Source organism: Podarcis bocagei (genome assembly GCF_964188305.1).
Source record: "Podarcis bocagei genome assembly, contig: HAP1_SCAFFOLD_119, whole genome shotgun sequence".
Classification (NCBI taxonomy): domain Eukaryota; kingdom Metazoa; phylum Chordata; class Lepidosauria; order Squamata; family Lacertidae; genus Podarcis; species Podarcis bocagei.
In genome coordinates, this window is record NW_027670313.1 from 70,913 (window position 1) to 90,643 (window position 19,731).

Sequence of the window (19,731 nt, forward strand, 5' to 3'; positions counted from 1 at the left end):
GCATGCTCTGGCAAAATGTCCCGGCTGCTGGCATAGGAAACACCTCTTACTGGTTTTCCCCTCCTTCTTACGCACCTTGCTGGAGTTTGAAAACCCGCGCGCACTCGCTCCTCCAATCTCCATTGGCTCCTCGGGCGGCACAGTAGACGCTGGCGTGTCTGGAATGCGGTTGTCATGCCAACGCTCTGCTCTCCCTTCCCGCCTTTCCACCGCGCGCGTCTCTTGTCGGACTCCCACAGCGAGCGCCAACTTGGTCAGCTGGTCCATCGATTGAGGGCGGGGTGAGCGGGAAAGTTCGTCTCTCACCCAAGAGGATAAGCCCTCCTCAAACAACATTTGTACTGGTTGAGAACTCAGATCCCACCCAAGTTTATGGATCAGCATAGCAAATCTCGACCAGTACTCTCTCACTGACTGGTTCCCTTGCTTGCACCCCATCAGTTCTTTACGAGTCACACTCTCTTCAACATCGCTCGAGAACATGTGATCCATCGCGCTAAAAAACTTTCTCAAGTCCTTCAGAGCCGCGTTCTCCGCCGCCATTAAGGGTCGGACCCAATCTCTGGCCCTCCCCTGCAGGTGCTCCACCACGAAAGCGACTCTTCCCCCATCGTCGGCAAAGTCATCGTGCTGCAGATCCAGCGCATACTGCACTTCTGTCTTAAAAGCGTTATAATCCCTGGGGTTGCCCCCAAACGTCTGCACAAGTCCCGGTACCTTTCTTGCGATGGGGGTAATCTTCCCCTGGGCGTCATGTGTCCTCCTTTCATCCAGCCGCGCCGCTAGTAAAGCCAGTTGCTGCTCCAAGTCTCGGTTTCTCTCCTCCAGACTCTGTCCGCCTTTGGCCCCCTCTCCTGCACCAGCTCCTCCGGTTTGACTCATGACTGTACCCCGGTCCTCTTGCACACAAGCAACGTAAAGGACTCACGGATTGCTGTCATGGGAAATGGGGTTGCTTGTGTGTAAATCTCCAGCCGTTCCAAACTGCTTAGGGGTAGTTGTGTCTTTCCCTGACTGAGCAGCCCTTTGCGCTGCTGCTCAGTCGCTAGCAGAATCCGTGAGTGGGCGTCTCCTAAATTTCCTCCAGCATAAGAATTCCTTAACGGACAACCTTCACCTCGCCTCTCTGCGCGAAAGCCTTCTGGGCAGAGAGGGCGTGCTGAGTGGTGGTCCTCCACCCTCCTCACTGACTTCACTGGAAGAGTCTCAGAGCCTCACCTCCGAGATGCTCTCTGCCTCTCCCTTCTTCCCGGTGTCACCTGGACTTCCTTTCCCAGATGACGTTCTCTCTCTTCCCTTACTCGTTCCCTCTCCTGCAGAATCTGGGAGCCTCGCCTCTCCCCTCTGCTCTGATGTCAGTTCCCTGACATAGTGCAACAAATTTGTTCAATTATCTGTATTCTATCAAATGTTATAGACATATAACCAGAAAAGGGAAGCACAACTTGCTTAGGTTGACTTTTGTCAGGGTATTATGTGATTGCTATCAATTTGGTTGGTAGTTACCCAGAAAGAGATGTAAAATCGTACTACAGTGGTGCCTCGCAAGACGAAATTAATTCGTTCTGCAAGTTTCTTCGTCTTGCGAGTTTTTCGTCTTGCGATGCACGGTTTCCCATAGGAATGCATTGAAAATCAATTAATGCGTTCCTAGGGAAACCGCCTTCAGACCAGGTCCGGGGACAGTCTGTCCCCGGACCTCTTCTGAAGGCTTGGGGGGGGGGACACAAGGGCTTTTCTTCCCACCCCCAGCATTTTTAAAAAACCCGGGACAGCGGAGGACTTCTCCGCTGTCCGGGCGATCTTAAAATGCTGGCGGGCGGCATTTTAAAATCGCCCCGGGACAGCGGAGGACTTCTCCACTGTCCGGGGCGATTTAAAAGCCCCTGGGAAGGCAGGCAGGGGGGACAAAGACTTTTGCCCCCCGCCCGCCTTCAGAAGAGGTCCTGGACCTCCTCTGAAGGCGGGCGGGGGGTGAAAGTCTTTGCTCCCCCCCTGCCTTCAAAAGCCCTCAGGCAGGCAGGGGGGAGCAAAGACTTTCGTCCCCCGCCCGCCTTCAGAAGGTCTTCCCGCCCTGCCGCCCAGCTTCGGAGCACTGTTCCGAAGCCGGGCGGCGGCGGGAGGTGTTCCCTCCCCACCGCCCGGCTTTGGAGGAGCCTTCCGAAGCCCGGCGGCAGGTGGAGGTGTTCCCGCCCCACTGCCCGGCTTCGGAGGAGCCTTCCGAAGCCCGGCGGCGGCGGGAGGTGTCTCCGCCCCGCCGCCAGGCTTCGGAGGAGGTCCGAGGACAGTGGGGAAGACGCGCTGCGCTTCCCCGCTGTCCCTGAGATTTCCCTATGGGCTGTCGTCTTGCGAAGCAAGCCCATAGGGAAATTCGTTTTGCGAAGCGCCTCCAAAATGGAAAACCCTTTCGTCTAGCGGGTTTTCCGTCTTGCGAGGCGTTCGTCTTGCGGGGTACCACTGTATTAAGTGAACAAGGCTACAGGTATGAAGAAAATAGAAGAAAGATTGGGGAAAACTTAACCAAAGCTGGTCTATATTTTTGAAGAGGTATAAGAGACTCAGTCACTCCAAAATCAGACTGGTAAAGGCAGGAAAAGGTGCAGAACAGCAAGTGATGATCAAAGAATGAAGAGACTGTGCCTGCATGACAGAAGAAAACCATTACATTCTTCATTAAATTATCTTTCCATTGATATAGTTTTATGCTATTACTCCCCAAAAAGTGGTGTCATGAGGTATCAAAGCTCTGAAATACACTTTCTCCAAAAGGTTTCCACAATTTTGGCCACGAGTGTAAGTTGTTCATTTTAAAGTTAATGTACTTTTTATATGGGGACAGATTGTTATTATTAATGTTTCATATTTTTATATGTGTTGGAAGCTGCCCAGAGCAGCTGGGGCAACCCAGCCAGATGGACAGAGTAAAAATAAAAATTATTATTATTACTATTATTATTATTATTATTATTATTATTACTTCTACTACTACCTGAGATTCAATAAGCCTGGCTCTTCTCTGGGATGGATTTTGTTTGGCCCAGTCATGGCATCCCCTCCATCTCCAATGTCAGTCGTCTCTCTGGTCAACCCAAGACTGACAGCAGCAAAAACAAAAACAGAAAACTTGACAGAAGCTACTTTTCTTTCCACAAAACTCTGAAGCTAAATAAAAAAAAATCCTTCCAGTAGCACCTTAGAGACCAACTGAGTTTGTTATTAGTATGAGCATTCGTGTGCATGCACACTTCTTCAGATACCAACACTGAAGCTGACATTTAAGATGCCTGGGCAGTTCAGACACCCAACCATGGTATAAAACGGCAGAACTGGAGGAAGATGGTTCACAGAAAAAACTGGAATTTGCTGTTCAAGGTTTTTTGTGGGGGTGTTAGGTTCCTAGGTGTTGTATTGGGCACTGTTGAGCTATGTGGAAATGTATGAGGCTTGTCACACAGAGGTATTTTTTGAATATCCAGGCAGATAGGACGATCCCACAGGGAGCCTTACCAAGAGAGGCCACGATCCCACGATTCTCCTCCATGACGTCCTTATGCAGAGCTCTCTGGTCAGGATCCAGCAATGCCCACTCCTCGTCCGTGAAACAAACAGCAACATCTTCAAAGCACACTGGACCCTAAAAGAAAAAGGAAATGTACTCTTCCGAGACATCAGAAATATGATCTGCTACACAATGCTCTGTTCTTTCCTTCCTCTTAATTGCTGTGTTGTTTTGATAGGATTGCTTTCAATAGGATTGACACTTTGACACGCATTCTGTAAACGTATGTCTAGATGCTTGGTTCTCGCCTTCAACTGCCCAGATTCTGCCAACTTCAGACAGGGTTGATTGTCTTCCCAAACAGTGATGGGCAGGCAACAATCCCCATAGATCTCTTGCACCAGGCATCTATAGAACTCCAGTTCCCTGCACAATTCCGACAGTGCAATGAACTCAGCCTCAGTAGAGGACAGCGCAATGAGACTTTGCTTCTAGGACTTCTACCCAACTAGAGATTCCCCAAGGTTTATTACTATCACAGATACGGACTTCCTGTCATCCAGATTCACCCCATCGCTATCTCCCCAGCAAGTAAGCGCCGTCTCACCTGCAGCTGACAGCTTGAGACTGAAGTCCTTGGTATCCTGCAGGTAACGCAACACCCGCTTGATACCATGCCAGGCATTTACACTGGGCTTTGATGCTTCCCTACTGAGCAGATTGGTAGCAAAAGCAATGTCCGGCCTGCTCCATTGGGACAGATACAACAGACTACCCAGAGCGGACTGGAAGAGCTCAGCGTTCTCAAACTCAACGCGTTCTGCTAGCCAACTGTCTTTCACGTAGCTTGTCTCCATGGGTGCCCTAATCCCTGCACAATCAGACATTCTGAACTTCTCAAGCAACTGCTCAATCTTGCCTTTCTGACTGAGCAAGAAGCTTCCATCTTCAGTCCTGTCTATCTGAACACCTAAGTAGATCCTTACTGCACCCAGGTTCTTGAGCTGAAACCATTTTCCAAGCTCTTTGGCAAACTTCTGCACCTGTTTGTTTGCCCCTGAGATGTGAATGATGTCATCAACAAAGATCAAACCATTTCCTGTGACTCTCCTAACCCTTTAAGGTGCAGGCAGCTGTCAGCAAGACTCTTCTTGAAACCTAGCTTCTCTAAGGCTTCATTCAGACTCTTCTTGAAACCTAGCTTCTCTAAGCCTTTAAGCCATAAATGGACTTGTGAAACTTCCATACAGTATTCGGCTCATTGCCCTCAAACGCTGGAGGAGGAAGCATGTACAGATCCTCCTGGAGCTCTGAGTTCAAATAGGCCACATCCACATCAAAGTGATTCACCTGAAAAACTCTTTGTGTAGCAATTGCTAAGAGCATGTGCAGAGTTTCACTTCTGGAAGTAGGAGCATATACCTCAGTATAATGCAGCCCCTTTTGCTGCGTGAACCCTCTGGCTACTAGCCTAGCCTTGTACTGTGGTTCCCCTGTTGCTGTGGGTTTAAGACGGTAAACCCAGCGGCTGCTCACGGCCTGTTTGCCCACTGGCAACGTTGTGAGGGCGAACACACCTAGAGACTCCATTGAGCTCATCTCCTTCTGCATTGCCTCATGCCATTTCCTGGCTTCTTCCTGAGGCAGTTTCTGAACACCCTCAAAACTCTCGGGTTCACACTGTTCCAATGCCAACCCACACACTTGTGACTGCAAACCTGTCAGGAGGTTTACCTTTTGTTGTGCGAGCTGAACATCTCAACCCAGTTTCAGGTACCCCCTCAGACCCACTAGGACCAGCTAGAACGTCCTTGGCCTCAGAGAGCTCCCCCTCTGACTTACTGCGCCATTTAGATTTCTCAGCTGAACCTGTGGGTGAGGAAGGAGCACTTCTCTGTTCAAGCTTCACAGCTTTAGGAGAAGTTCTTCCCTCTACCTGCTCTGGGTCAGGACTCTGTGCCTCAGCAGCAGGTTCAACCTCTACCTCTTCCTCATCAGCAGAGTCAAGCAGACTCTCTGAAAGAACATCAGGGTTCCCATGTATGTGTGTCCATCCATTCTACTCACAGAACTCAGCACTGCTGCTGAGCAGAATCCTGGACTGATTGCCTGTTGGATAGGCAAATCTCCACCCCTTGGTCCCTGGCTCATACCCACAGAAAAGCATCTTTTGGGACCTAGGGGCACCCTTTCTGAGCTTGGTCTTTGGCACAAGGACCCAGGCCTCGCAGCCTGAGTACAGCTGGGTTAAAGTGGTTCTGTTATGTCTTCTGTCAAGGTCATGCTGACTATAAGAAGAGGCCAGAAGGCCTATCACTGAAATTCTTATTTAAAGATGATCAAGGAAGATTTGTAGCAATTGAAATTCAATCACAAGGAGAGAAATTCTTGATTGTAGGTATTTATGCACCAAACGAAGGAAAATCGGAATTCTTTAAGCAGTTACATGAGACTCTGATGGATTACATGGACTATAATATGATCTTGATGGGAGATATGAATGGAGTGGTGTCTACAAATATGGATAACGCACAGAGACAGGTAGTCACCAATGATGGTAGACTCCCAAAAACTTTTTTTGACATGACTGAAAATATGGACTTAGTTGACATTTGGAGAATGAAGAACCCTCTGGGAAGAGAGGGAACTTTCTTCTCTGAGGCTAAAATGACATGGACAAGAATTGACCAAATCTGGGTAACCAGGGGATTGGCTCCGAAGATCAGCAAAGTGGAGATTTGCCCCAAAACTTGTTCTGACCATAATGCGGTGAAGATGGAAATGAAATTGACGCCAATTGGTTCCTTTAGATGGAAGATGAACGACACTCTGTTTAGGAATGAAGAGGTGACCAAGAAGGCCCAAAAAACTCTAAGAGACTATTTTGAGATAAACATGAATACCACAGTGGAAAAAAAGAGCAATTTGGGATGCAAGCAAAGCGGTTATGAGAGGATTCCTAATACAACGGAACGCAATTAAGAAAAGAACTCAGAATGAAAAAAAGGATAAAATCCTGGGAAAGATAAAGGAAGGAGAGAAGAAACTGAGAGCAAAACCAAAGTCACAGGAGATTCTGAAAGAGATACCGTTATATCAAGTACAATATGCGAAGCTGATGAATCAGGAAATAGAATGGAAGATTAAACAGATGAGGCAAAAGACATTTGAATCGGCAAATAAGTGTGGAAAATTGTTGGCCTGGCAAATAAAAAAAGACAAAAACTCAATACTATTACAAATTTGGAAGTGGAAGGAAAGAATATACAGAACCCAGTGGAGATAAGGAAGTGTTTTCAGAGGTATTTCAAACAACTTTATATACAGGAGAAGCAGAAAGAAATGGACATTGATCGATTTTTGAAAATAAATGGATTACACAAAATCTCTCAGGAAAAACAGCTAATGTTGAATTGTAAAATAACGGATCAGGAGGTGGAAGGGGCCATCCAGAATATGCAATTAGGTAAATCTCCAGACCAGATGGTTTGACTTCAAGATATTACAGATCCTTGAAAGAATGGTTAATACAACCATTGAAGGAAGTCTGCAATGAAATATTGGAAGGGAGAAAGGCACCAGTCGTGGAAAGAGGCTTACCGTATTTTTTGCTCCATAGGGCGCACCTGACCATAGGGCGCACCTAGTTTTTAGAGGAGGAAAACATGAAAAAAAATATTCTGAATCAAATGTTGTACTAAACTATTTAAAGGAGCAAAGCGGGTGGCTCCTGTCCGCTTTGCTGCTTTAAAGCGAGCCTCAGAGGAGGGAAGGAAGGGGAACCATGGCTTATCTAAGTCCAGTTAATAATGCTGAGCCTGACTTTATATGCATCTCAAAGCCCTTGACATTTATACATTATAATGAAAGGCCGAGATAGGCCTCCTGCAGAGGAGGAGGGGAGGGAGCCATCACAGCTCAATGGGGAGAGCATGGAGAAGATCCCAAGTCCAATCCTTGAAAGCTTCTCCGGGTAGGGCTGAGGGTGGGTCTCCTGAAACCCAGGTGAGCCTCTGCCCATCAGTGAAGACAAGACTGAGCTCAATGGGCTCAGGGGTCCTGACGTGCTACAGGGAAGGTCCCTCTGTTCCTCTTTAAATTAGCCCTTTCTTCAGAACCATGGGGACTACAATCTTTGTTTTTAAAGGGAACAGCTGTAACCTCAGTGGCTTTGCATGCAGAACACCACACGCTCAATCCCCGGCTTCTCCAGGCCTGAAACTCTGGCAAACTGCTACCAGTCAGTGTTGACGTTACTAAGCTAGATGGAGTAGTGGATCCAACTCCTTATCAGGCAGCTTCCTAGGTTCCCATTTATGCTTCTGATCTGGGCGTGAGGCCTGCTGTCACTTTTAGTGTCAAGAGGGTGGTTCTTTGCACATCTGGAAGACGACTGTGTCACCTCCCATCACCCTCTTGAAGGTGCTTTGACAGCTCAGGGGAAAGGGCAGGCAGTCCCAGCATCTGTAGACTGTAGCATCCTGAATTAAGGGAGGGAGGAATTCCCCTTGCAGCCACAGGGTTGTTTGAGGCCACCACGAAAGAGCTGATCTTCAGCTTGAAACCAGGACTTGCTCTTTCACCAGGCCGCTCCTCCAGCTGCCAATGCCACCCATGTAACCTGTGTGAATATCAAGTGTGGGTTGTGTCCAGGAACCTGGGAGGATGTCTTTCACATGAGTGCATCTTTTTGTCTTTAAATAAACAGCCCATGCAGGTTTCCAGCTCTTAGGGCCATGCCTGGCTGCCTCAGTGGAAATCTGAGGAGGCTGAGGTGGACTTTCCAGTGGTCAAAGTCTTCCTGCCCGGCATCTATTTCCTGCCCTCTTGCCCCACTGAACTCCCGCACCCGGCTTCAAAGCAAGCTACGGAGGGGATTCCCTCTGCTTTGAAGCAGGAAAGTGGGAGAGGAGCTGCTTACACGAGTGCAAGCTGCTCCCCTCCCACTTTCCTGCTTGAAAGCGAGCCACGGAGGGGGGAGGGACCAACGGAATCCCCTTCCCTCTCTCCTCCCCGGCTCAGCTCAGCAGCCGCGGCTCTTGCTGGCTTTACAATGAGCCGGAAGGAGGGAAAGACGGCAGTCCCGCCTCCCGCCTCCCTGTAAACCCAGCCAGAGCCGCAGACACACTCTGTGCAGCTCTTGCTTTAAAGGGAGAGCTGCGCAGAGCTTGTCGGCGGCAGCGGCTCTTCCTGACTCCGCTCCATAAGACGCACAGGCATTTCCCCTTACTTTTTAAGGGGGGGAAAGTGCGTCCAATGGAGCGAAAAATACGGTACATAACACTTATACCGAAAACAGAGACTGAAAAGACACAGCTCAAGAACTACCGCCCCATATCGTTGCTTAATGTGGATTACAAAATTTTTGCAGATATTTTGGCTAAAAGATTAAAAAAGGTGTTAGTAGAAGAAATCCATAAAGACCAAGCGGGCTTTCTCCCGGGCAGACATCTGTCTGATAACATGAGGAATATAATTAACATTCTAGAAAAACTACAAGTGAATATCAACACTAAGGCAGTTTTGATATTTGTGGACGCAGAGAAAGCCTTTGACAATATTTCTTGGAGTTTTATGAAGAAGAATCTACAGGGGATGGGGGTAGGTCAAGGGTTTGAAAATGGTCTAGGTGCAATTTATTCAGAACAAAAGGCAAAATTAATTGTGAACAATGCAGTGACAGAAGAGTTTAAGATTGAGAAAGGGACACGGCAAGGCTGCCCAATTTCTCCATTGCTTTTTATATTGGTCCTTGAGGTTTTGTTAAACATCATAAGAAAGGACCAAGAGGTTAAAGGTATACAAGTGGGAGCTAAACAGTACAAACTGAAAGCATTTGCTGATGATTTAGTATTGACCTTACAGGAGCCAGAATCCAGTACTAAAAGGGTATTGGAACTGATTCAAGAATTCGGACAGGTAGCAGGTTTTAAGCTGAATAAGACGAAAACTAAGGTTTTAGAGAAAAACTTAACTGTGAATGAGTGAGAGAAGTTTCAGGTTCTTAACACTGGTTAAGAAAGTGAAATATTTAGGGGTTAACATGACTGCCAAAAATGTGAATTTAGTTAAGGATAATTATGAAAAATGTTGGATTGAAGTGAAAAAGGATTTAGAAATATGAACAAATTTGAAGTTATCATTGTTAGGCCGAATTGCTGTGATAAAAATGAATGTACTGCCAAGGATGCTGTTTTTGTTTCAAACATTACAAATTTTAGATAAGATGGATTGTTTCAAGAAGTGGCAGAAAGATATTTCCAGATTTGTTTGGCAGGGCAAGAAGCCTCGAATAAAATTTAAGATATTAACTGATGCTAAAGAAAGAGGCGGATTTGCCCTACCAGACCTTAAACTTTATTATGAATCAGCTGCTTTTTGTTGGCTGAGAGAATGGCTGCTTCTTGAAAACACTGACGTGTTGGATCTAGAAGGTTTCAATAATGTATTTGGCTGGCATGCATATTTGTGGTACGATAAGGTAAAAGTACATAAAGGGTTTAAAAATCATATTGTTAGAAAAGCATTGTTTAATGTTTGGATAAGATATAAAGATTTGCTAGAAAAGAAAACCCCAAGATGGTTGTCACCAATGGAAGCGAAGGCACAGAAAAACTCAATATGGAGGCCAAGTCCCCTCCTCTCTGGGGTTTCTGGCAAGCGATCCAACAGTGCGCCAGTGTGCAGCCTGCCTTTGCTCCTCCATTGTCAGACAACTCCTGGCTCAGAGAGACAAGCAGGGAGGGTGGCTTCTGGCAGAAGGAGAGGGAGCCATCGGTGGTTCCTCCTTCTCCTGACTCACCTCTGCCTCTCGACCTTCCTCCTCCCACTCGCTTCCTTCCTCTTCTGCCTCCGATTCTGGACTGCATTCTGCCACAGAGTCTCCCAGCTCACTAAGCCCTGTTTCCCCTTCAGCTTCTGACACCTCCTCTTCCCAGACTTCTCCCTCTTCTCCCTTTCACTGCTCATCCTTCCTCCACCTCCACTCCTTCGGCTGAGACATCTTCCCTTCCTGGTTCCCCGGCTGCTTCCTCCCACCATTCCTCTGTGCCCAACCAGTCCATGACATTGCTCCATCCCTCGGCCTCTGTCCCCACAAGGCAGCTTCCCCTGACCTGATCTGGTTCCACAGCCGCTGCTTCCCTTCTGCCCCCATGAAAAGATGGATCAGGAGGTCTTGAAAAAGATATTAAAGTACACGTTTAAAAAAGAACCAGAAACTTTTCTATTAGGAATATTACAACGAGAGATAAGAAAGGAGGATTGCAGAATGGTATACTATGCGGTCACGGCAGCAAGGATCTTAATAGCTCTAAGATGGAAACAGCAGGAAACTCCAACAGTGGAGGAGTGGAGATCCAAACTAACAGAATATGCAGAGCTAGACAAATTAACGGGAAAAATTAGATATATAAAAGACCAAGTGTTCATCAAAGACTGGGGAAAATATGCAAATTATCTGGAAAACATTAGTGACGGACAAATAACGCTAACGGGGTTTAGAGATGTACTGTAACAGACTAAGGTTATTGTATAAGGAAAATAGAGAACAAAATTGGACACAACGACAATATAAAAAATGAAACGTGCGACTTTATTTATTTGTTTCGTATGATTTGCGGACAGGCTGAAGGAAGTCCCAAAAGAAAGAAATAAGTTATGAGAAAATTATGGAAACAAGAATTTTGTGTACTGTTTTGTTTTTTTTTTTCTTCTGTATATGTTTGTGTTTTGTTTATTTTATGTGTATGTTTGTCTTTATGGAACAAAAATAAAAAGAATTTGAAAAAAAAAAAAACTTTAAGGGTGTGAGATCTCATTCCATGGATGCCTTCCCAGAAAAAGGATGGGCCATCAGCAGAGCATTATGGGATGTTCTCCATCCTCTTTGGAGCCCCCAATAATAATAATAATAATAATAATAATAATTTTTTATTTCTACCCCACCCTCCCTAGCGGGAGCCAATCTTTTGGCGGCTAACATCATAAATCTAACACAGTATAGATAGAACATAAGAACAGGCAATCGATTAATTAAAATACTTCTTAAAATTAGTTCAAAACAAATTAAAATCTGGACAGATGGCAGTCCACTGGTATAATAATAATAATAATAATAATAATAATAATAATAATAATAATAATAATAATAATAATAATAATTTATGATTTATACCCCGCCCATCTGGCTGGATTTCCCCAGCCACTCTGGGCGGCTTCCAAAAGAATATTAAAATACTGTGATACATCAAACATTAAAAACTTCCCTAAACAGGGCTGCCTTCAGATGTCTTCTAAAAGTCTGGTAGTTGTTCTTCTCTTTGACATCTGGTGGGAGGGCGTTCCACAGGGAGGCCGCCACTACCGAGAAGGCCCTCTGCCTGGTTCCCTGTAGCTTTGCTTCTCGCAGTGAGGGAACCACCAGAAGGCCTTCGGAGCTGGACCTCAGTGTCTGGGTAGAACGATGGGGGTGGAGACGCTCGTTCAGATATACTAGACCGAGGCCGTTTAAGGCTTTAAAGGTCAGCACCAACACTTTAATTTGTGCTCGGAAACGTACTGGGAGCCAATGTACAGTGGTGCCTCGCAAGACGAAATTAATTTGTTCCGCAAGTCTCTTCGTCTTGCGGTTTTTTCGTCTTGCGATGCACGGTTTCCCATAGGAATGCATTGAAAATCAATTAATGCGTTCCTAGGGAAACCGCCTTCAGACCAGGTCCGGGGACAGTCTGTCCCCGGACCTCTTCTGAAGGCTGGGGGGGGGGGAGAAGGGCTTTTCTTCTCACCCCCAGCATTTTAAAAAACCCCGGGAAAGCGGAGGACTTCTCCGCTGTCCGGGCAATCTTAAAATGCTGGCGGGCGGCATTTTAAAATCGCCCCGGACAGCGGAGGACTTCTCCGCTGTCCAGGGCGATTTAAAAGCCCCTGGGAAGGCAGGCAGGGGGGACAAAGACTTTCGCCCCCTGCCCGCCTTCAGAAGGTGTTCCCGCCCCCCCCTCCCCGCTTCGGAACAGCGTTCCGAAGTGGGGCGGCTGGGGCAGATGTTCCCGCCCCCCCTCCCCGCTTCGGAACAGCGTTCCGAAGTGGGGCGGCTGGGGCAGATGTTCCCGCCCCCCCTCCCCGCTTCGGAACAGCGTTCCGAAGTGGGGCGGCTGGGGCAGGTGTTCCCGCCCCCCCTCCCCGCTTCGGAACAGCGTTCCGAAGTGGGGCGGCTTGGGCAGATGTTCCCGCCCCCCTCCCCGCTTCGGAACAGCGTTCCGAAGAGGGGCGGCTGTGGCAGCTGTTCCCGCCCCCCCTCCCCGCTTCGGAACAGCTTTCCGAAGTGGGGCGGCTGGGGCAGCTGTTCCCGCCCCCCCTCCCCGCTTCGGAACAGCGTTCCGAAGTGGGGCGGCTGGGGCAGATGTTCCCGCCCCCCTCCCCTCTTCGGAACAGCGTTCCGAAGTGGGGCGGCTGGGGCAGATGTTCCCGCCCCCCCTCCCCTCTTCGGAACAGCGTTCCGAAGTGGGGCGGCTGGGGCAGCTGTTCCCGCCCCCCCTCCCCACTTCGGAACAGCGTTCCGAAGTGGGGCGGCTGGGGCAGCTGTTCCCGCCCCCCTCCCCGCTTCGGAACAGCGTTCCGAAGTGGGGTGGCTGGGGCAGATGTTCCCGCCCCCCCGCCCCACTTCGGAACAGCGTTTTAAAATGCTGGGGGTCGGCAGCGAACGCTTCGCTCCCGCCCGCCAGCATTTTAAGATCGCCCGGGGCAGGCGGGGGGGAAGGCAGGCGGGGGGGAGCAAAGACTTTTGCCCCCCGCCGGCCTTCAGAAGAGGTCCTCTTCTGAAGGCCCGCTGTGGGCGAAAGTCTTTGCTCCCGACCGCCAGCATTTCCCTATGGGCTTTCGTCTTGCGATGCAAGCCCATAGGGAAATTCGTCTTGCGAAGCGCCTCCAAAACAGAAAACCCTTTCGTCTTGCGGGTTTTCCGTCTTGCGAGGCATTCGTCTTGCGGGGTACCACTGTAGTTCTTTCAAGACCGGTGTTATATGGTCTCGGCGGCCGCCCCCAGTAGCCAGTCTGGTTGCTGCATTCTGGATTATTTGTAATTTCCGGGTCACCTTGAAAGGTAGCCCCACGTAGAGCACATTGCAGTAGTCCAAGCGGGAGATAACCAGAGCATGCACCACTCTGGGGAGGCAGTCCGCAGGCAAATAGGGTCTCAGCCTGCTTACCAGATGGAGCTGGTACATAGCTGCCCTGGACACGGATTTAACCTGTGCCTCCATGGACAGCTGTGAGTTCAAAATGACTCCCAGGCTGCGCACCTGGTCCTTCAGGGGCACAGTTACCCCATTCAGGACCAGGGAATCCTCCACACCTGCCCGCCTCCTATCCCCCAGAAACAGTACTTCTGTCTTGTCAGGATTCAATCTCAATCTGTTAGCCACCATCCATCCACCAACCAACTGCCTCCAGACACTCACACAGGACCTTCACCGCCTTCACTGGTTCTGATTTGAAAGAGAGGTAGAGCTGGGTATCATCCGCATATTGATGGACACCCAGTCCAAACCCCCTGATGATCTCTCCCAGCGGCTTCATGTAGATGTTGAAAAGCATGGGGGAGAGGACAGAACCCTGAGGCACTCACAAGTGAGAGCCCAGGGGTCTGAACACTCACCCCCCCCACCACTTTCTGAACACGGCCCAGGAGGAAGGAGCGGAACCACTGTATAACAGTGCCCCCAGCTCCCAGCCCCTCAAGACAGTCCAGAAGGATGTTATGGTCGATGGTATCAAACGCCGCTGAGAGATCCAGCAGAACTAGGAAACAGCTCTCACCTTTGTCCCGCCGGAGATCATCAACCAGTGCGACCAAGGCAGTTTCAGTCCCGTGATGAGGCCTGAATCCCGACTGGAAGGGATCCAAATGGTCCACTTCTTCCAGGCGTGCCTGGAGTTGTTCAGCAACCACTCTCTCAATCACCTTGCCCAAGAATGGAAGATTTGAGACTGGGCAATAGTTGGCCATCGTGGCCGCATCTAAATATGGTTTTTAAAGAAGCAGTTTAATAACCGCCTCTTTCAGCGAGTCTGGAAAGGCTCCCTCACGGAGGGAAGCATTCACCACCCCATGAAGCCCATCGCCCAGCCCTTCCCGGCTAGCTTTTATAAGCCAGGATGGGCAAGGATCCAGGAGACAGGTGGTTGGCTTCACTCGTCCAAGCAGCCTGTCCACATCCTCAAAGGTAACAGATTGGAATTGATCCCACGCAATTTGACTAGACAGGACTCTAGCACTCTCCCGCCCCGGCCCTGCTCCCATGGTGGCGTCTACCTCTTCCCGAATCTGAGCAATTTTATCTGCAAAAAAACTTTGCAAAATCATTGCAGGAGATCACGTGGCCCGTACTGGGCCCCGATGTAGCAGGTGGTTCCGCTAAACTGCGGACCACCTGAAAAAGTCTCCTGCTGCTGTTTTCTGCAGATGCAATAGAGGCGGTGAAGAACCTCTTCTTCGCCGTCGCTACCGCCACTTGGTAGGCTCGACATTGAGCTCTAACCTGTGTCCAGTCAGCTTCTGAATGCGTCATCCGCCACCGGCGCTCTAGCCGTTTCAACGATTGTTTCATTGCCCTCAGATCCGTGGAAAACCACGGGGCTGTCCGTGCTCCATGCAATCGGAGAGGGCGCTTCAGAGCCAAACAGTCAATAGCCCTGGTTAACTCCACATTCCAGTGGGACACCAGGGAATCGGCTGAAAGGCCATCAACATGGGATAAAACATCCCCTACCACTCTCTGGAAACCATTTGGATCCATTAAGTGGCGGGGGCGGACCATCCGAATTGGTCCCACCTCCCTGCAGAGGGGAAGGGTCGCAGAGAAGTCCAGTTGCACCAGGAAGTGATCTGACCATGGCACTTCTTTTGTTTCGCTTTAGTTGGTGTCAGATCACCAACATCCATAGAGGTAAACACCAGGTCCAAGGCATGTCCGCGGCTATGGGTTGGGCCAGACTTATTCAGGGACAGCCCCATGGAGGCCATGCTTTCCACGAAGTCCCGAGCGGCCCCTTGTAAGGTCGTGTCGGCATGGATGTTAAAATCCCCCAGGACAACCAAGCTAGGTGTCTCCAGGAGAACATCCGCCACGACCTGAAGCAGCTCAGACAGGGAATCCTTGGTGCAGCGGGGAGGTCGGTACACGAAAAGGAATCCTGTACTGCCCCTATTGCCCAACTTCCAGAACATGCACTCAGAGAACTGGGTCTTCCCAATAGGACGCCTGGTGCAAACTAATGACTTCCTAAAAATCACTGCAACCCCCCCTCCCCGCCCACGTGACCTGGGTTGCTGTGCGTAAGAGAAACCTGGTGGACAAGCAGCGGCAAGGACAGGCCCATCTGCTTCATCCAACCAAGTCTCTGTTACACATGCCAGGTCAAGTCCTCCATCCATGATCAAGTCAAGTAAAAATGAGCGTGGTTAATATTCGCTAGGGCCAACTACTGTTACCACCGGTCTTATAAAGGAGGTGTGAGCGGGCTAGGAAGCCTCTTTAATGCTTATTCTTGTACTGAAAGAAAAGAATCAGACTGAACCCTGACCAAAGGCCTGGCGGAACAGCTCTGTCTTGCATGCTCTGAGGAAAGATGTCAAATCCCACAGTGCCCTGGTCTCTTGTGAGAGAGCGTTCCACCAGGATGGAGCCACATCCGAAAAGGCCCTGGCTCTGGTCAAGGTAGTATCCAGAGGAAAGTCTCCCTCACCTGCTTTCTCTCCTCTGCCTGACTCAGGAGGAAACCTTCGGCCAGGGCCACCGCCTGGGAACTGGTCTCCGCTCCACACTCCCTCACCCAGCTCTCCATCTCCGGGGGAAGGACAGCCAGGAACTGCTCCAAGATCACCAGGTCTAGCATCTCAGCTTTCGTGTGCCTTTCTGGCTTCAGCCACTGGTGGCAAAGGTTGTAGAGTCGGCTGCAAACCTCTCGGGGTCCTTTGGCCTCCTGGCAGCAGAACTGCCTCACCTGCTGGCTCTGCACCTCTGAGCGGAGGGTGCCCTCCTCACCCAGGATCTTCAGCACAGAGTTTTCCCAGAATCCCCCACTGCTCCCAGTTTGGTTGGCATGGCCTCTTCCTGCTTCAGGGCCAGCTGGGTCTTGCTCATCCATCTGGGCTCTCAGGAAGCCTCGGAGAGATCAGAAGGAACCCTTTGGTCTTCTGCCAAGTTCTGTCCGTCTGAATGAGAAGCTCTAGCAAATCCTAGAAAGCAAATACATTGTTCTGTTACAGAATTTGTAGGTCAGGAGAAGAAACAGATCCCTGAACAAGCATGGATGAGTCTTGCCAGGAATCAGGACTGGACGGGACCAGAGCCCAAACCATGAGATACCTTTTTGAAAAGAAAGAGGAGGAGGAAGGGGAGAAGAAGTAAGTCTCCAGCCCTCTAGCAATGCAGAATGTGGAGGCAACTGAAGGGATTTCTGGGAGATGAGTCAGCCTGGTTGCTCCTGCCTTCCAGTCAATGCATGAAGTCAGAACTGACTGACAAGGGAGTCATTTGAAAAATGGATGCTTGGCTCTAGTGGGGGTCCTCACCCGGGGGTCCTCAGGAGTTGTTCTCCCCCCACCCCCCTTCAGGGCACATTTCCCCCCTGCTTCTGTCTCCTTTTCTTGCACTTGGACTCTCTGCCGCTCTCAAGACAGACTCCTGGGGTGGGGTCCCTTTTTCTTTCTCTTGAGGGCCAGGAATGTATCTAGTCAACCCCCTGAGGGCCAAGTGGGCGGGGCCAAAGACATCTCCCTTGAAACTCAGAGTAAAGGATGGGTAGTTTGATGATGATGATGATGATGATGATGATTCTCTTAGATGGCTTAACACACACACAACCATTGAAATTTCTCCTTTGGAATTTAGGCAGCTAATTTATTATTATTATTCTCTTAGATGGCTTAACACACGCACAGCCCTTGATGCCCAGGTCCCTGGAGGCTCAGGGAGGAGCAGCGCCCATTTCCGGCTGCTTTGCCAGCAACAATCCCTTTGGGAGAGAGAGGACGTGGTCCTGGGATGCCCTGCTCTGGGTGCGAGGGGATTGCTGCCGTGGCCTCCGTGGGGAGCTGCCCTGGGAGACACTGGGAAACTGGTCCCCAATGCAGCAGCCAGACTCTGGGAAACTGGGATCCCTCTCTTTAGTCCTGGCCTCCCTCTCCCACCCTTTTTTTTGGGGGGGGTGTCTAGTCCACCTCCTCGTCCAGCTTTCGAAAACCATTTGCAGATGTTTCCTCTGTTCTGCAATGCTGCCGAGCGACGCCACACCGACCTAAAGTCCCAGGGACTCCTTTGTTTAAAGAAGGGAGATTTCGGGGGGGGGGTCATTGATTTTCTGAAGGGGGGGGGCGGAAGGCCAAATGAGTTTGGGATCCTCTGATCTGCAGGAAGGAGAGCGTGGCAGACCTGGCCCCTCCCTGGCAGGACCCTCTCCTGCCTGATCAGGCCCCCCCCGGCCCCCTCCCCTGCTGCAGCCCTGGGACCCCCACCAGATCCCAGAGAGAGGGGAGACTCACCAGATCCCAGAGAGAGAGGAGACTCACCAGATCCCAGAGAGAGAGGAGACTCACCAGATCCCAGAGAGAGAGGAGACTCACCAGATCCCAGAGAGAGAGGAGACTCACCAGATCCCAGAGAGAGAGGAGACTCACCAGATCCCAGGAGAGACACCCAAGCAGGGAAGGACTGGGGAGGGAGGGGCCTTGGCTTGGGAGGACCTGCCCCCCCCCCCGCTTCCTGGCCTCTCTAGGAAGGCAGCTCGGTTCCCTTTAACCCTTGCCAAGCCGAGTCCCCCTTGGCAAAACCTCAGATTCTTCTTTTTCTATGGATTTGGGGGGGGGCAGCTGCCCCCCTGGCTCCCTCAAGGCCCAGATATCCTTTTGGGGGCGAGGCTATCGGTTGGGCTCAGAGCATCTCCTTCCCTTGGCCAGAAGCCGGAGGAACAGTTTGCAGGGAAAAGGGCTTTGCAGGAAGGAAGGAAACTCATCCTAGAATTCAGGAAGGGGAGGAATGAATGGGGTGGTCTTGATCTACAGGGGGGGGGGATTTCAAAAGTCTTGATAAGGCCTTGCACCCCATTTTTCTGGGTCCCTCCACTCTCCTGCAAGTGAGGGGTGTTGTGTATTGAGTCAAAGGATTTTATATTTGTATTATTATTGTCTGTATTTGCATTAGGGTAAAGTAACTGCCTTTTGGTTTCAAAGGGTACAGCTACTATTGGTTCATTTAAGCTGCTGTATTTGGATCCTCTGTCTTATTGGTTTCCTCCAAAAGGCAGGACTGTGATTGCCTGATATTGTTCCCTCCAAAATGTATCCTTTCTAGCTAGTTCCCTGTCCCTATAAATGTAGCTTTCCCCTCCTCAGGCTTCAGTCTTGTTTGCCTTAATAAAGAAGTGTTACGAGAGAACTGTCTCCAGCATATTATGTCAAGAGAGCTGAAATCACAAACCCCATGTCACAACAAGGGGAGCCCCCTGTTGCAACAGATCAATCCAGACCAAGCCCGCAGGCTGCTGTTTTGCTCCAGGTTCTCCTGGTTGGTGTCTTTCTTTTTGTCCAAGGGAGCCCTCGGATTTCTCCGTTAAGACCCCCAGGGCTGGACCCCCCCCGCCCCTCCTCCCAGGCGCTTGTCAAGGGGAAGCCCAGGGAAGCCCAGCGCTGGTTGCCTTTCCTTGCCCGCAGGGGTCTCCACCCCTCCCTTTCTGCGCAGACCCCATCCTAGGCTTGGCTGCGCTCGGGAGTCCAAGCCCCCTCCAGGGTGCAAAGACCTGCCCATTCCCCCAAATTTAGTTATTTTCAGTGCGCGGCACCGTGGAGAATTGTTAAGGGAGAAATCTGAGGCTCCCTTGGACAAAAAACAAGGACACCGGGCAGGAATAGCAGAGCAAAACAGCAGCCAGTCGGCTTGGTCTTGATTGAAGACTCTGGCGACAAGCTGGAACAAGAGAACCCAAAGTTTTATTAGCTGCTGTTAATGCCCCCCCCACTACATCACTAATACATCACGGTTACATCATGAAAGGGGAGGTCTGGTGGCAGTAATCTGAGCATCCTGGACCCTGCCCCATGGTTCCCCTTGCCCTCCACCAAACACCCAGTGAGTGTCACAAAAGAGATCTTTACATTTCCCGGTTTCCCAGCCAAGTTCATCACACCCTTTTGTCTTCCTCTGGGTTTGTTCTTTCTGGCATGGCTACCTCTCTGG

The 19,731-nt window shown here is 50.0% G+C and overlaps 1 protein-coding gene and 1 long non-coding RNA gene across 16 annotated transcripts in view; one reads left to right on the plus strand and one right to left on the minus strand.

Moving 5' to 3' along the window:
* Nucleotides 1-19,731, minus strand: part of LOC308579517 (uncharacterized protein) — an 83,045-nt gene that overhangs the window by 34,562 nt on the left and 28,752 nt on the right. For 2 of the 15 annotated variants that reach the window (XM_081214072.1, XM_081214071.1), the window contains exons 1-2: nt 10,615-10,674; nt 3,508-3,634 (exon numbers count right to left, since the gene is read on the minus strand). In XM_081214072.1, coding sequence (XP_081070198.1) covers nt 3,508-3,634; nt 10,615-10,655 — 168 coding nt within the window. In that variant the 5' untranslated portion in view covers nt 10,656-10,674. The other 13 variants (XM_081214079.1, XM_081214076.1, XM_081214074.1 and 10 more) reach the window with 13 other exon arrangements.
* The window catches only part of LOC308579525, a 61,849-nt gene that overhangs the window by 34,466 nt on the left and 7,652 nt on the right, over nt 1-19,731 (plus strand). The gene's annotated exons all lie outside the window — the stretch shown is intronic.